Source organism: Cibotium barometz, chromosome 14 (assembly GCF_041138505.1).
Source record: "Cibotium barometz isolate CiBa-2024 chromosome 14, ASM4113850v1, whole genome shotgun sequence".
Classification (NCBI taxonomy): domain Eukaryota; kingdom Viridiplantae; phylum Streptophyta; class Polypodiopsida; order Cyatheales; family Cibotiaceae; genus Cibotium; species Cibotium barometz.
In genome coordinates, this window is record NC_141059.1 from 1989117 (window position 1) to 2004707 (window position 15591).

At 47.1% G+C, this 15591-nt stretch overlaps 1 protein-coding gene across 8 annotated transcripts in view; it reads right to left on the bottom strand.

The window, feature by feature from the left end:
• LOC147631547 (uncharacterized) overlaps positions 1 to 15591 on the bottom strand; it is a 136854-nt gene that overhangs the window by 18996 nt on the left and 102267 nt on the right. For all 8 annotated transcript variants that reach the window (XR_015267311.1, XM_086808062.1, XM_086808063.1 and 5 more), the window contains exon 7: positions 43 to 556. Coding sequence is in view for 7 of the 8 variants with exons in the window: in XM_086808062.1 (XP_086664188.1) it covers positions 43 to 556 (514 nt within the window). In the remaining variant the exon portion in view is untranslated. The remainder of the gene's footprint in view (positions 1 to 42; positions 557 to 15591) is intronic.

The following is a 15591-nucleotide window of genomic DNA, read 5'->3' on the forward strand; positions in this document are numbered from 1 at the left end:
TAGCTTAAAAGATTGCACATGCAGGCCAATTATCAATGCTACCTGGGAGGATTTCATGAGTGGACTGTGGTACACGACAGAATATGCCAAGACAACTCCAGCAGTAGTGTGTAACCAGAACTCATCCTGGCTGCTGAGACTTGTGTTGACAGAAGAACTTGAATGCTTCTCCACAGAGGCAGAGCCGAATCCAAGAAGGTTTCCCAGAAGACTGTACATGGAATTGGTCATGGACCAAATTTGCAAAGAGCTACTTGGGGAGGATTCATTCTGTAGATTTTCCGCGTATGCCATGAGGGATTGTGCAGTTTGAAGGAAAGGGAGTACCGGCGAAGATGGAAAAGATAGAGCTTCAGTGTATATGTTCTGACTCTCTCTCCATAGTAGGAGCAAGATGAATACCAGGGTGGCATCAAGTTCAAGGCATCTCCGATCCTCAGATAGCTTTACTGACAATGCAGCCAGAATTGCATTGATTATGCTGTTCTGAAAGAAGTAGCTTGCAACAACATTTGTGTTTACATTATCAGTTGTGGTCAAAATGCTGAAGTACAACCTGCAAAAAATGGAAACATCGTTACTTGGGTCCTTAATTGGCTGCCGCCTGCCAAAATCTTTGCCAAAATGGACCTCAACCAAAAGTTCAATAAGGAAGCTGAGCTCAGCTGCCACATGCCAAGATCTCCGCCACTATAAACCCACCCAGAAGTTCCATAAGGAAGCTGAGCTCCGCCATGCAGAGGTTGTAGCACCTAGGAGCTGGACGAAACTGTGAGCAAGGTCATAAAGCACTACAAGCCCGTAAGGGAGAAATGATGCAAGAAGGATGCAATGATTAAATCGCATCCACTCAAGCTGTCTGTTGCAGCAAAGCTTGCCCACACTGACAGAAGTCATCGCACCCGCAGCAGATGTTATGTACCTGAGGCTAGCCCGGGGGTTAGATCGTTAACTTGGGCGTTAGGTTGATAAGTTGTGGGTTGAGGGGGTTAGCCTTAGGTACATAACAGTGGTTAGCCTTAGGTACATAACAGTGGTTAGGCATCCTCACACCCAAAAAAGGGTAGCAACAAGTATAAAACCACGCTTGGAGTAGCCTTCTTTTCCAGAATACCATCCTTCTAAACTGCTGCCCTCAGAATCCACCTGAAGAGCTACCAAAAGTCAATGCCACGCCTGGTGTTGATGGCGTGGTTCAGTGACTGTGTTATGGGTTGTTTCGCCTCCTTTGGAACGAGGGATCGGTTGGGATAGTCACAAGAAATGTTTCGAGGTTCGAGGTTATTTATATATATACACACATGGGCACCCAAGTTGCTACTACAAAAGGATCTACTCAAGGAAAAAAACATCTATAAATTTTTTCTTTTAAAAAAGTTCCCTCGCCAAGAGGTTTTGAGGTTATTTAGAAACATTTCACTTTGCATCAGCCTTTAGCCATTCTACTTTTGGATTATGATAAGGCTTATGATAGAGTGGATCGGGACTTCCTTGAGGGTACTCTTAGCCATATGGGTTTCTCTCAGGGATGGATCAAGAGAGTTTCATGCATGTATCGTGATGCCCGCAGTAGTGTGCTCGCTTGCAGTGATAGAGAAGAGAGGTTTCAGATCTCTCGCTTGGTACGGCAGGGATGCCCTTTAGCCCCATTATTATACATCAGAGTCACCAAGGGCCATGAGCATCTTCCTCCGCTCCATTGCTAGTATTTTTGGATTGAGGTTGCCTCCTCGTAGTCAGGAGGATCCGGTTGACTCTGAGTTAGCTGATGATAGTCATGTTCTTGGAGGCCCCACACATATGTTTATGTTCCTTCCGGGTGGCACTGGAAGAGTTTTGTTTGGCAGCAAGGGCCCTCATTAATTGGCACAATCTGTTGGTTTTTGGATTAGCAACTCGCCTCTTGGGGTACAGAGCTTGGTTATACTTGGATCAGTAGAGGATGCACTACTAGATATTTGGGATGCCAAATTTGGGGTTGATATTTCTCCTCCACAGCAGTTTGCTCCACAGCAGTTTGCGTATTTAGAAGAAGCTTCTTCATTGGAGCTCTAGGAGATTGGATTTAGCCTCCAGAGCATTGGTGGCTAATCAAGTATTGCTTGTCTCGGCTTGGTTTATTGCCTCTTGTTGGTGCTTCTCTCGTGCGTGCATTGGTCAATTGTGAAGGTTGATCTACGATTTTCTTTGGTCAGGTTTGGATGGCACCACAGACACGTGCCAGGGTAGCTTGGCTCATAGTTATTCAGCCCAGACGAGAGGGCAGGCTGAATGTTATTGATCCAGATGTTCATTGCAGGGCGTTGCTTTACAAACTTATGGTTAGAGGTTTCCTACCAGGCACTAAGCCTTGGAAAGATTTTTTCCTTATCTCACATTTCCGGATGTACACCCCATGTTGAGAGAGATTGGCTACCCAACGCCTCTTATTGTAGTCATTGTCAATGCATGGAGAAGCAAGAGACCATTCTTGCAACAAAGGCTTCCTAGTTCTTTGGTCAGGTTTGGATGGCACCACAGACACGTGCCAGGGTAGCTTGGCTCATAGTTATTCAACCCAGACGAGAGGGCAGGCTGAATGTTATTGATCCAGATGTTCATTGTAGGGCGTTGCTTTCCAAACTTATGGTTAGAGGTTTCCTACCAGGCACTAAGCCTTGGAAAGATTTTTTCCTTATCTCAGATTTCCGGATGTACACCCCATGTTGAGAGAGATTGGCTACCCAGCGCCTCTTATTGTAGTCATTGTCAATGCATGGAGAAGCAAGAGACCATTCTTGCAACAAAGGCTTCCTAGTTCTTTGGACGAGGCTGACCGACAACCTATTATGTGGAACGAGTTCATTAGGGATGAGGCCGGTCGGCCACTTGGTACATCTCGTTACATGCAGTGGTCAAGATGGGAGAGAGGTGCATATACAGTTCTTGCTTGAAAGACCTTTAAGAGTGTTCTTATGGATCAGAGAGCTGCATCCATTCAGCATCTTAGGGACTCTCGCATACGTATTGAACAGATTGATGTAGCTATACCACATGAGTGGCTCTCTGGACCTTTCATGGAGATTATCATCCGAGATGGCTGGGAGTTTTTTCTAGGATAGGCATACCTCTACAGATCATTGCTCTCCAAGGCCAGGAGGCTACAGATTGCATCATCTATTCTATCATGCTTGGATGGAGATTGAGGAGATGTAGCACGGAGGGGATCATCCCAAATACCAAGCTTAGTCCAGTGAGGGTTGTTGGTCATTCGGGGAAGCATTGGTTCATTGATCTTTATCCTCAAATAGTGACTCATGGCTCTTGGTGTTTGTGGCTATATGGTGGCAGTCCTATCGGATATCTTCGGTGGGATCCAAGATTGATGCCTCTAATCCATTGAAAAGCCTTCCCTTTTTCAGCTTCACAGTCCGGATTGCCAAGATTCTCATCACTCGACTGATGTATAGGATCCCTACTCTCGGGCCTCATTGGGAGAGTTATGACATCTCTCCAATGATACAGCACAGATATTGGCATAGGCTTTGGCATTCATACAGAAGAAGCCAAATCTCTCTTTTCTTTTGGTTATTTTTACATGGTGGTCTCCCTACCAATCAGTGGATATCGGTTTTCGATGTAGTACCTACCTGCCCGAGATGTGCGGCAAATTTTGAGACTATACAGCTTTGTTTATGGGGATGCAGCACTGCACAACGTATTTGGGGTCCTAGGGTCGGGGGTGGCCTAATGATGTAAGCCTACCGTTGGGTGGTGAGCCTTTGCCTGGTACACTTAGTTAGGACTAATCGTGGACTTAGCCTATGCTTAAGGAGATCTCGGGTGGGGTTGGACCAAGCAAACCTTGGTATCAGAGCCCCTAAACTAAGAGGCAAGCAAGCAAAAAAAAAGGTTTGCGCATGTTCATCATTCTTGGATTTTGTCACCAAATCCAGGTGTGACAAAATCCAGGTATTTCTCTCCATCGTTTTTGCTAGCATTTGATATTGATTGAAAGCTTTGGTTCTCTTGTTGTCTGACACCCATGCTTCAAAGTATGTGGGTTCATGAGAAGGGAAGGGGAGAGAGCGAAGCATATGTGTTTGAGTGCTGGCAGATCCTCGAAAGCCACTGTTTTTTGTAAACCCCTATTTTCCCAAAATTTTGGAAAACATAATCTCGGTACTATTAACCCTAAGAGGGTATGCATGTGGGAAATTAAGCATGGCTGTATGCTGGTCATACAGACTAGGAGAACAGCCACATGTACCTGCAGAACCATAATTGTTCGGTAGGGTTACAGGCAGGGTAAGATGCCGAACAGGCCATACACAGGTGTCCGTACAGTCGTACGTGTCCATACAATCGTACAGGCAGCCACGTGGCAGCTGTATAGAGATGGCAACAGGAGAGCGTGCAGATCTGAGGACTGCGTGGATGCGAGGAAGGGTAGGGGTAACAGAAATGCGCAGGTAGCATGGGCGTGTGCGGCTTTGAGAAAGGGGGCGCATCTGGTGGTGCGAAAGTGAAGCACAATAATGTTAGCGAAGAAAATAATGCATGACTGTTTTTAGTGAAAAAAAAAAAAAAAAGAGCATGCATGTTTTTTTTTAATTGCACTATTTCTTTTGAAAGGCACACTTTGAACTAGCCTATTTGAAAGTTAAAAAAAACAAACAAACAAACTCTCTACTTCTCATTAACGTGTGAGGAAAAGCACAAAAAGCTGTTTTTTCTTCTTTACCCTCGTAAATTGCAGCCCCTCTCTCCCATACATGCATCTTAGAAATCGTTGCTTGAAGGCTTGGAAAGCTTTGCAGGGATTTGGGAGCACAAACCAGTCCACTACGTTCTTGGTTTGTGACACCAGACTTTTCGATGTGGGAATACCACCTTTCTACTTCCTCCTTGCTACTCGATGGCAATGCCGGCCTTTCTGAATTTCGATGACAATGTGGCTGGTCGTCATGAAGATCGTCGAGAAGAGGTTATACCAGGTCTTAGAGGAAAACTTTGACGAAATGGAAGTAGTGGAAAAAGCTAATTTCTATGACGAGATGGTGAAGCTTCGGGAGGAGATTCGACTATTGAGGGAACAACTGCCCCCTTCCGTCACCTCAAGCTCAATTGCCCCTTCTTTCACTCTCGATATCTTTGCGGGTGATAAGGAGTGGACCCAAGAGTTTGTCAACACTTAATTCAGATGGTTCAAGGCTTCCTCAAAGGGAAGGCCTTGACTTGGTGGAGGGATATGAGATAGAAACCTACTTCGTGGGTTGATTTGGAGTCCCAATTTTGGGCTGAATTTATGCAAGTTGAAGATGAGTTTGATATCATCGCCAAGTTCACAAAGTTTGGATATGAAGCATATGCCCTATGACACTTATTTGCATAAGTTTAGAGAACTTGCTGCTCATGCAACACATGGATTCTCACACATTGTGTGGATTTTTTATCCATGGTTTGTAGAGGAACGAACCATAGCAAAACTGTGGAATCTTTGATGACGAATGTCTCAAAGAATCCTTAGACCATCGCTGCTGATTCGACATCCAAGCATAAACAAAAGTTCAAAACTTGGAAAAGCCGTCCAGAACCAGAATGAACCCAGTCCTAAGAAGCCCTTGACGAAGAAACCCTGGAATCTTCCGGAAGGTTAATGCTTTACTTGCGGTCAAAAGGGGCACATAAAGGCCAATTGTTCTTAGGCACAGAGTGGTACCAAGACGGCATACTAACCCTAAGATTACTTCTGTTAATACTTATGGTTTTCATTATAGTTCCTACATAGATTGTAACTTCAGTTTAGCACTCTTTGGGCCACAGTTGCATGAAACAGAAATGATTGACTCTCAGAAATGGAAACGGTCCTCAACTAGGAACAGAAAGGCCAGGAAACGGTATACCTTATTTTTCTGATTTTCCTAAATTTTGTCCTCATATTTCTCAATGAGAAAATGTTAAAGAGAGAAAGAAAGAAAGTTCTATTAAAGATCTTCAAAAGACCCAATTGGTCTATAAGACCAAAAGTGATACAATAGTGTCCATGTAATCTAATCACGGTACAAAAGAAAACAAAGACTAGAGCTATGAGATGAGAATGTCAAATCCAAGCCATATGATACAAAGTGGGACCATCATCATACAACCTATGGAGCTACCCTACCAAACACACCCCCCCCCCCGCCCCCCGGTAGGGGAGGGCCGTCGAGGATATCAAGCATGGGGTTAGCCTGTAGAAGGCTCTGCAGATCTGCCGGGCGTGGGAAGGTGGCTATGTGCCTCTCCAAGATCTCCTCAAGTTGGGGCTGATATCTGTGTTGCTAGTAAGGTACAAGGAGTCTGGGGTGTCGGGCTCACTATAGTGCCGTGGCCCGGTCAGAGGGGGGTCTGGCGGGGGGTCGGGCACTCAAGAATGTGTGGCTTGATGAGTTGTGTCTATGTCATCCATAGCTGATGGGGCATCCTCTCGTGGTCAAAAGAATTGAGTGATGGTCGCTCGGGCCGGGGTGGGTGTCTCCCATTGGGGTCTCGACTCGCTAATCAGCGAACCTCTATGACGGTGAAGCTCTAGTAGGAAGAGGCCCAGGCACCGCTGATCTGGGTAATCCATGATCCTAAATAAGGGTCCAAACCCCTCTCTCAAGAGATAGTGGAACCTCCATCGAATCTCATAATATACGGTGCATCTGCATATGAAGTGCTCCTTTGACTCGACCTCCTGTTGGCACATAGTGCATATCCTCTCCTCACGAGGTATCTGCATGGCTCTCCCTGTCAAAATCCTCAGCCGGTGCGATGACACCTGCAATTGGCCCACTGCAATCCGCATGGCATGTGACATGTATATGTCAAGATATCTTGCCCTCAGTATAAAAGCATCCTCTATAAGCCTCATGAAAGTATCCATGTAGTACTGTCGTTTGTGTGAGAGTGGCTCATGTGCTGCGATCCAGGTATCCTATATGTACAGTCCCAATAAATCATATCTTATCACCCGGTTCCTGTCATCCTTAGAGAGCCTGATGAATGGGAAGTCCGGGTCATACTAGAGTGGGGGGAGGCGATCTAGCCTGAGTCTCTGCCTCATGAACCAGGTGCATACTCGGCTATACCATGACTCATGCCCATCTGCTATTAGCTGCTAGGAGGACTGTAGGGCGAGCCTCGGGAGTCTCCAGGGGGGGCATGGCACAAATCCTGTGAATGTATGTGACTCTCTGGAAGAGTGCCTCTACTACCATGGGTGCTACAGCAAACTTTGCCAGGACAATATCGTGTGGGACCGATCGTTTGTTGTGTATCATACGGGAGAGCATCATGACCTGAGGCCTCTCTATCCTCGCCCATTTGGCCGCTATAAGATCACGTGCCCAAAAGGGTGCTCCGTACATCAATGTCGGGGTGACCAAGGTGTCAAATAGCCACATCTTGGTCCTCGGCTCCTAAAAGTGGGCCTAGAAGGATTGTCTCTCCATGAGAGCAAGAGAAGCATAACCTCGTATCAGTCTAGCCTCTACAGCATGGCTCATCGAGAAGATTGGTCCTGTAAAAGTGACTCCCAAGTACATATGAGAGCACGCAATCTCCACTCGGCTGCCCATGTAGGTGAAACTCAGTCGAGATGTGAAAAGAGGGGATGTGTTGAAGACCATAACCTTGGTTTCCCAAGGTTTACTGTGAGATCCCGCTATACACAAAAGTCATGTAACGTGTCAAGATGCCTCTGGAGAGCCTCTGGAGAATCTGCAATAAGCACAATGTCATCAGCATAAAGTAGTATGGAAACAAGGATGCTTGCTAGTGATATGCCTCCTCCCCCTCCTCTATCAATGAAGGCCGAAAAAGCACATCGTTTTCTTTATAAAAGGGAAGGAGGCAGAGGTTCGAGGGAAAGGGTGGTGGTCGACGTATGAATCTTCACGGGTGGCGCTGTTGCACGTATGGCTACCAGGCAGGTGTCCGGGCAGCTGTGCAAGAGCTACATGCTGCTGCTGCGCCACAAGAGTTGTGCGCATGGGCTGCTGACGAGTGGTGTTGCTGCGCAGAAGCCAGGCGACTGCTGTTGCAGCTGCCGCCACCAGGAATTGTTGCCACCGCCAGAAGCTACCGCTGCTGCCTGCTGCTGCTGCCGCCTGATGTGCTGCCGCCGCCAGGTGCAGCTGCCTCCACCGCTAGCTGCTACTCCTGCCACACTGGTTGCTGCTGGGCACTGTCAGGCAGGCTGTGAGTAGCTCTAGACGTGAGATGGGTTGCTGCCAGCAACTGGACACCAAACAGGCTGCCAGCAACCATCAACCAAACAGGTGGGCAACTAGGCAAACATCAGCCAGTTGGACACTCAGTTGGACAGTCAGGTGGACGCCAGGTGTGGGAAAGCGGTGTAGAGGATGGGCACACAGTAGTGAATTTGACCAGGTATTGGTGGACGTGGAGCAGGTTACTTGTATGTGACAGCCAGGCAGATTTTCTTGCATCATGGAGCAGACCGCATCGCTCAGGCATCTCCACAGCCAGACTGGATAGGTTTAGACCAGCATGATAGAAGCAAGTCTATGGGTTTATGGCATCGTGATTGGATGGTGCATATATGTGGATTTATCTGTCATGGAAACAGGACATTGGTCTTTCGAGAAGAAAGAGGACTGTGGTATCAAGGAGGTTTATGGGATACAGGTCTATGGTTTATCAGATACACGTCTTTGGTTTCATATGAGGAAAGCATGTCTCTGGATTCATGTGAACAGGTTCTAGTTTTCTCGAGGTTACATGCAAGCTGTGACTATAGGAAGGACATATGGTTTGGTACAGCCCTACTGCTGTTTGGGAAAGGGTTGTGCGATCCATGATTGAGATGGAGAAGACCTTTTCAAGCAAGGAGGTGTCGTACAGGTGTGCCTTCTCTATGGAATGCTTTGCTGTAGTAACGAGAGTTCTTATTTGGAAAGTCCTGGGTGAAAAGCTATAAGGGATCCTATTGGTAAAGGATTCGACAAGTTGTACTTTGTACTCTTATTTGATCAAGTAAAGAAATACCGCAAGGGGCACCACTGCGTTTTGGGGGCCAATCGGTGTCCTTGTACTATTTGCAGGAGCATTCTAGCTCCCCTGTTTGTTTTCCTTTTCTAGGTTCTCATGGGTGATGAAGTGTTTTGTGTGCGAGTGTTTGTTCCACCGCCCATCAGATTTATGAAGGCCCGTTTCACTTCGTATAGGGATCGTGCATATGTGCGCCATATGGATGGAGATGTGACGGGTGTGGGTGGGCGTTTCTCCCTGATTTTCTTCCGGCCCTCAGTCTTTGAGAGACTGGTAGAAGTCCTTGTATTGGCCCTTAACATGTGCTCGTTTCTTATGTCTAGTTGTGTATTGGTTAATCCTTTGAGCATTCTGCCATGGATTTGGCCAGTTGCAAACTCGCATAAGAGATGCTCACGTCTTGTGCGGCATTCCTCGTCATACCAATCGTTCTGGGGCATGGTGTCGGTGGGGGGGTTGGCCGTAGATCGGTTGGTGGATGGGAAAGCGGCTAATGGCAGAGGTGTGTAGGATTGCGGTGAGCCGAGAGGTGAGGTCGGCTAGTGGGAGATTGGGGTCTACATATGTTAGATGTCAGTAGAGAGGGTCAGAGTAAGTGGAGCATAGTTACCACGGAACGGGAACGTTCCGGGAACGTCAGATGCTAGAACGGGAGCGGGAACGGGAACGGGAGCGGATCGGGAACGTCGCGGAACGCCACGTCATATGACATGTCAGCATATGACACAAAAAAATGTAACTTTTTGTATACGGATAGCCAAATATGCTTCATAATATTTGCTCCCCCAAGACATGAACATACATTTCTGCAAGCAAAACCCTTTTTTTTTTTTTTTTGCGGAACGTCCCGACGTTCCGGGAACGTGCCTTCGCCCGGAACGGCGTTCTGGCATTCCAGGAAGGCGGAACGACGTTCCGTGGTAACTATGAAGTGGAGTCCCCATCATGGTGGAAGTGAATCAAAGATAATCGAGAGTTGTGTAGCCGGCAATCAGTGCTTCTACAAAACGTATGTGCAAGTACAAGGTACCAGTGTTGCTATTGCTTTTTTTTAATGAGTTTCATTGCAGATTGGGCACTACAGTATGGGCACTCTTTTCCCCATTTGAGCACAAGATTTGCCATCTTGTACACCAAAATAGTCACGACCATGGGCGCCGCCCATACAGGATCCAAGTAGTGTACTCACCACAACAACTCCCTTCCATGAGTTCAGATAACTCACCAAGGTTACCACCCTTCCATGAGTTCACATTCTCACCAGGGTTACCACCCTTCCATGAGTTCACATAACTCACCAAGGTTATCACCCTTCCATGAGTTCTCATACTCACTCACCAGAGTTACGACCCTTCCATGAATGAGTCCATCATGCTCCTGAATACTTCCAAGACAACATCCTGGAAATCCTTCCGCATGTTAGCTCTGTGGAGGATTGTGACACCCCCCCCCCCTTCCAACTATTGGGGCAATCTATCAACAACAGCTTCTCTAGATGCCTCCCTGTCCAAGAAGCCGGTATTTTTGAGGAGACAGTGGCTCCCATTTGTAAGGCGCAGGTCCAAGAGGAGATGAAGGCGCTGTAGATGAAAGGCGACGACGGCAAGTTGCTATTGACGACGACGAGATGCAGGCGACGACTGGATCAGTTGACAGCGAGCAGAAACTTCAGACAGCGGCAGGGGTCGGTGTGGTGCAGATGGCGTGGACGGCGAGGTGCGGGAGTCGACACGCTGCAGACCCAGCCGGAGAGTGCGAAGTCGAGGTCGACGCAACAGGCAAGGCGTGACGTCCGATGGCAACCCTGCAAACGGAGCGCAAAGCTGACAGCGACGGAACTAGCTGCTAGACGGAACTACAGAACAAAGGAAAACTCACAAATCCGTCAAATGCCGCATCAGCCAGTGTGGCTGAGCTGTACCAAGGGGTGGTGGAGCCCTCGGCACTAGTGCCGCCTGAACTGGTGGCTGAATCGGGCTATGAAACGCCAGGCGATAGGGAGCGGAGACGGAAATCTGCTGGCGAGACGGACGGAACTACAGCGGACAGAAGCTGAGCCAGAAATGGAAGTGCAGAAGGCGTGCCGGCGCCTGCAGCTTTGATACCACTGTTAGGGTTAGGGTTGCACACAGACAGGAACACGTCGAGAATGTACAGCAGCAAGCACTCTCAAGAGAGATGGTGATTGATGCTCACACAAAGAAGATAGCATACAATGTGTGGAGCTTGGGGGTTGACTCCACAATATCAAAATACAATAAATGTGTGGTGTCCTTTCACACCTAATATCCAAGGGAGAAACCCCAAAGGGAGAAAAGTGCCCTTGGTTAACCCATGTTCACATGTGGCACCACTCATAGCACATATGCCAACAAAGGGCAGTTTTTCTGGTGAGTACAGCACTTGGATCCTGTATGGGCGGTGCCCATGGTCGAGACTATTTTGGTGTACAAGATGGCAAGTTGATTTAATCCAAATCAATGTTCATAAGCATTTGCCTATGAAATGAACTTGCATGTGTGACTTGTCTTGTTGCTTGGACATTGCCTAGTATTTTGCCTATGAATTTCCATGGGCATCGAGGACGCCTGGACACCCCGTGGACGCATCTGTGCACACCTGTTTGGGACTAAGGCGGTGATTTTATGTGTTTTGCAGGTGGTAACTGTGCACACTCAACCTATTGAAATATTACTCCTTTGTTTACTAAAGTTTATGGTTGCAGGTTTAAACTCATTAAAGTTTGGGCAAACAAACTTATAAGTTATAAGAGAGTTCACAATGGGCTGGACTTTATTAATGTAGCTAGGCCAGTTACTTGTTGGGCACTTGGTCTAAACCCCACGAATTGCTGAAAGAGGCTGGGGAGGCATTTTTGAAGCCCATGAGTTGCTTTTCTGGGAGCCTAGTGTGTTGGATAAGGCGCCAAAAAGGGCGGTCGACTTCTTCAAGAGAGAGCATAGGGCTGTTGGACAGCACACAGAAGAGTCGTGAAGCTGGTCGACTGCCTCTACAAGTGTCAAAGGGCTGGTCGACTTCATAAACAGCAGCTGTAGGGCTGGTCGACTAGGGTTTTTCTCTTCTTTTCTGCTGGTCAAGTTGCTTACAGGCCACAGGAAGCTAGTCGACTTACATATAGGTTCTCTAGGACTGACCAACACCTTCTCATGATTCTCTACAGGGTGGCTGTACTGTTTTCAGCATAATTCCGAGAGATATCAAAGGTTTTGTTGGTCGGAACACATACAAGTTGTACCTGGCTCCTACTCTGCTCTTTGGCTCCTAAACGCACTGGCCAAAGTGTTGCCCTGGACTGTTTTGGGCCTGTTCGGGACTGTTGGACAGCAAGCAAGCTGTTTTTCAGTCAAGAAGACAGAAAGAATGTTGTTCCGGGTGAGCCTGGTGAACTCATGTATGATCTGGTGGAACCTTCAGGTGCCCAAGAAGCTTGAAACATAGCTGGTTGTGCGAACAGCTATGTGGACAGCTCTAAGCTAGAAGGTGTTATCACTCAGGTGGGCCTGACAGGTGCCCCGAGGTAATCAAGAGAGCAGTTGGTGACTGCTTTGCCCCGGGTTGGTGACTAAGGGCATGTTTTCTTTGCTCTATTTCACTGATTTGGATAAATCTAATGCTCGCGAAGGAGCGTGATCTCCAGCACCTACACCTTGTACAAGAGAATACTCTGTTGGTAATAAAGAAACCTTGGGGGGAGGGGGGGGAGGTGGCGCCAAACTTCAGCCCCTAGTGTGTCATGTGCAAGATTATCTTTTGGTGTTTCATGATGTATATGTTTGTGATGTTTGTGACAGATGTATTCGAATATGTTCATGATGTGATGGATGCTGAATGTATGCTGTGTTTTGGCAACTAGTTTCTATATTCACGCGCCGCCTGTGATATTGGTATCAGAGCATCGGTTTCTTTCTCTGCTTGAGAAAGGATGATTTTTGGGCATACAGAAATTTGGCTAAGCATACAAAATAGATAGCATGAGCACTCACATTGAGCCTCTTGAGCAGGAGAGGGCACATGCAGAAGGATGTATTGGAACTGCTCATACTCCTCATGACCAAGAGACGGCATATGCAGAAGGGACTTCTAGTACTGTACATATAGATCCTGTTGATGTCAGGTCTAAGTTGGAGGCCCTAAGGCGTCAAGTTAGATGCTATAATGATGAGAAAGCAGAGTGGCGATCTTTGAGAAAAGATCCTTATGTGCAAAAAGTTCTGAGTACAAAGAGGAAAATATCACCAGATGATGCAGCCTTTGAGACTATGGTGGCAGAGATGGGATACAAAGTCCTCATGAATTGGCCATGTCCTATTTGAGAGGACGAAAGGATGTATCCAAGGACTTCTTTGGAAGAAGGGCTTCTGGCCTTGAAGCACATGCAGATTCAGGTGATTCAAAAGAGGCCATATCTCATTCTCATAATACTGTTCCACGCTAAGAGTGTTCCCGTCATGTTGATTCTACTCGATCTGTGAGTATCACTCAAGATAGTGAAAAGAGGGCTCGAGATGAATCCCCTAACTCTCAAACTGATGAGCATGGCAAATCTCATTCAAAGAAGAAGGCTAAAGAGTTCAAGTTAGGGGATAAGGACATAAATTTGAAAATTTCTTTGGAAAGATGGAAATTACCAAAGCTCTTGCTTTTATTTGGCAATTTGAAATTGCTTTTTGCAACTAAAAGACACAGTTAGTGATTGATGATGGCCAAATTTTTGGATCATAGCGTTGCTCACACATGGGCTGAACTTAAAATTTAGTTTTATGCTCAATTCCTTCTGCCAAACTTTGCTAAAAATGTGCGTAAAGAATGGGATTGGTTAAAGTAGGAAGATGGGGAGTCAGTGCAGTCTTACATTGCCAAATATTGGAAGGTATTTGCTGAAAGTGACTCCTTTCATGACTCTCTAATGAAGAGAAGAAAAGAAAGTTTGAGTCTAGTTTGAATCGGATCATCCAAGAGAGTCTTGACGTGTATCCAAATCAAACTCTTCAACAGTTAACACATTTGGCTACTATGGCTGCAAAGTTACACACAAAACAAGACAAATCCAAGCCATTTTCAGATTCTTTCAAGGGAAAGAAGAGGGCTGGTTATGACCAGAAAAAGGGCAGACAGCCCTTAAAAAGTGATCAAAAAGATGCCCAGGATGCAAAGGAATGCTCATACAAGAAGCCATGGGGCAAACTGTCACGTGCACGCCCGTGCCATGGCTAATCCTATGCATGAACAGTCTTAATCCCTGATTTAGTCAGCATTTAGCCTTAATAAGCATCAACATTAACATTACAATCATCAGCATCAGTATTAGAACCATCACCATCAACAACATCATCACCATCAGCAGCATCCACATAATCTTTATCCCAAGGAGGGCATGGGCCCTGTCGGCAGCCAGCATAGGGGTCCCAGCATGTAGGTGACAGCATCTAGGTGACGGCCACTAATGTATGGGGGAGGCAATGCAGTAAGTGCAGCATTGAAGGCACTAAAATCAGTATTTCCCATGTCCAAACCTAGCCGACAGCATTTGTTGCAAGCTAACCTGTACCTGAGAAGTCTAAACTAAGGCATGTGGGTATGCATCTAAAAGACACAGTTAGTGATTGGTAATGGCCAAATTTTTGGATCATAGCGTTGCTCGCACATGGGCTGAATCTAAAATTTAGTTTTATGCTCAATTCCTACTGCGAAACTTTGCTAAAAATGTGCGTAAAGAATGGGATTGGTTAAAGCAAGAAAATGGGGAGTCGGTGCATTGGAAGGCATTTGCTGAAAGCTACTCCTTTCATGACACTCTCCCACACCTACCGCCCTCCTCCCCCCCTTCCCTAGGCATCTGCGCCTCCCTCCCCAGCCCGCCTTTCCGCACCCCCCCCCCCCCCGCACCACATCCTTCTCTTCCTTCCTTGTTTCTTGTTCCTTCTCCCACTTCCTTTTCCAGTAGGTTTGATCTCAAGTTCTTCAGGGTGTTCTTTCTCCGGCAAGCCTCGGCATTTTCTGGTATTTCCCTCAGAGGACTCCATGGCAACCGCTCCGTCAACCAACGGAGGCCACCATGGCTTGCTTATCTTTTTCCGATGCACACATTCAGATCCTCGCCACGACTATTGCGGCACTAGAGGCTTCTACCCTAGTTTGCAAGATTGTCGGTAGCCGCCCCGCGTGTGGCCAACTCGAGGATCTTCTTCATGCTAGCCTCCTAGGTGCACCTGCAAAGATCGCAGACATTCATCCTTTGGGGCGTGGCTACTACCAAGTTGAGTTCGACTCGCCAGCGGCATCTGAACTTGTCATGCAGCTGAGCCCCGCTGCATTGCATACAGCCCTTCTTTGCACGGTGGCAGCACGGCTTCGACCCGGCATCCGACCCTCTCGCTGGAGTTTCACGCTTTCCCGTGACAATCTGCTTTCCATGCCTCAGGAAGGAATACCTTCCTCTTCTCCCAGTGATAGGTGGTGCCATCGGGAGAGTGATGGAATCCCCCCCCCCATTGCTACCTCGGCCCTCACACGAGCAGCTGGGATTCCATCTCTCCGCATCTGTGTTGCCTC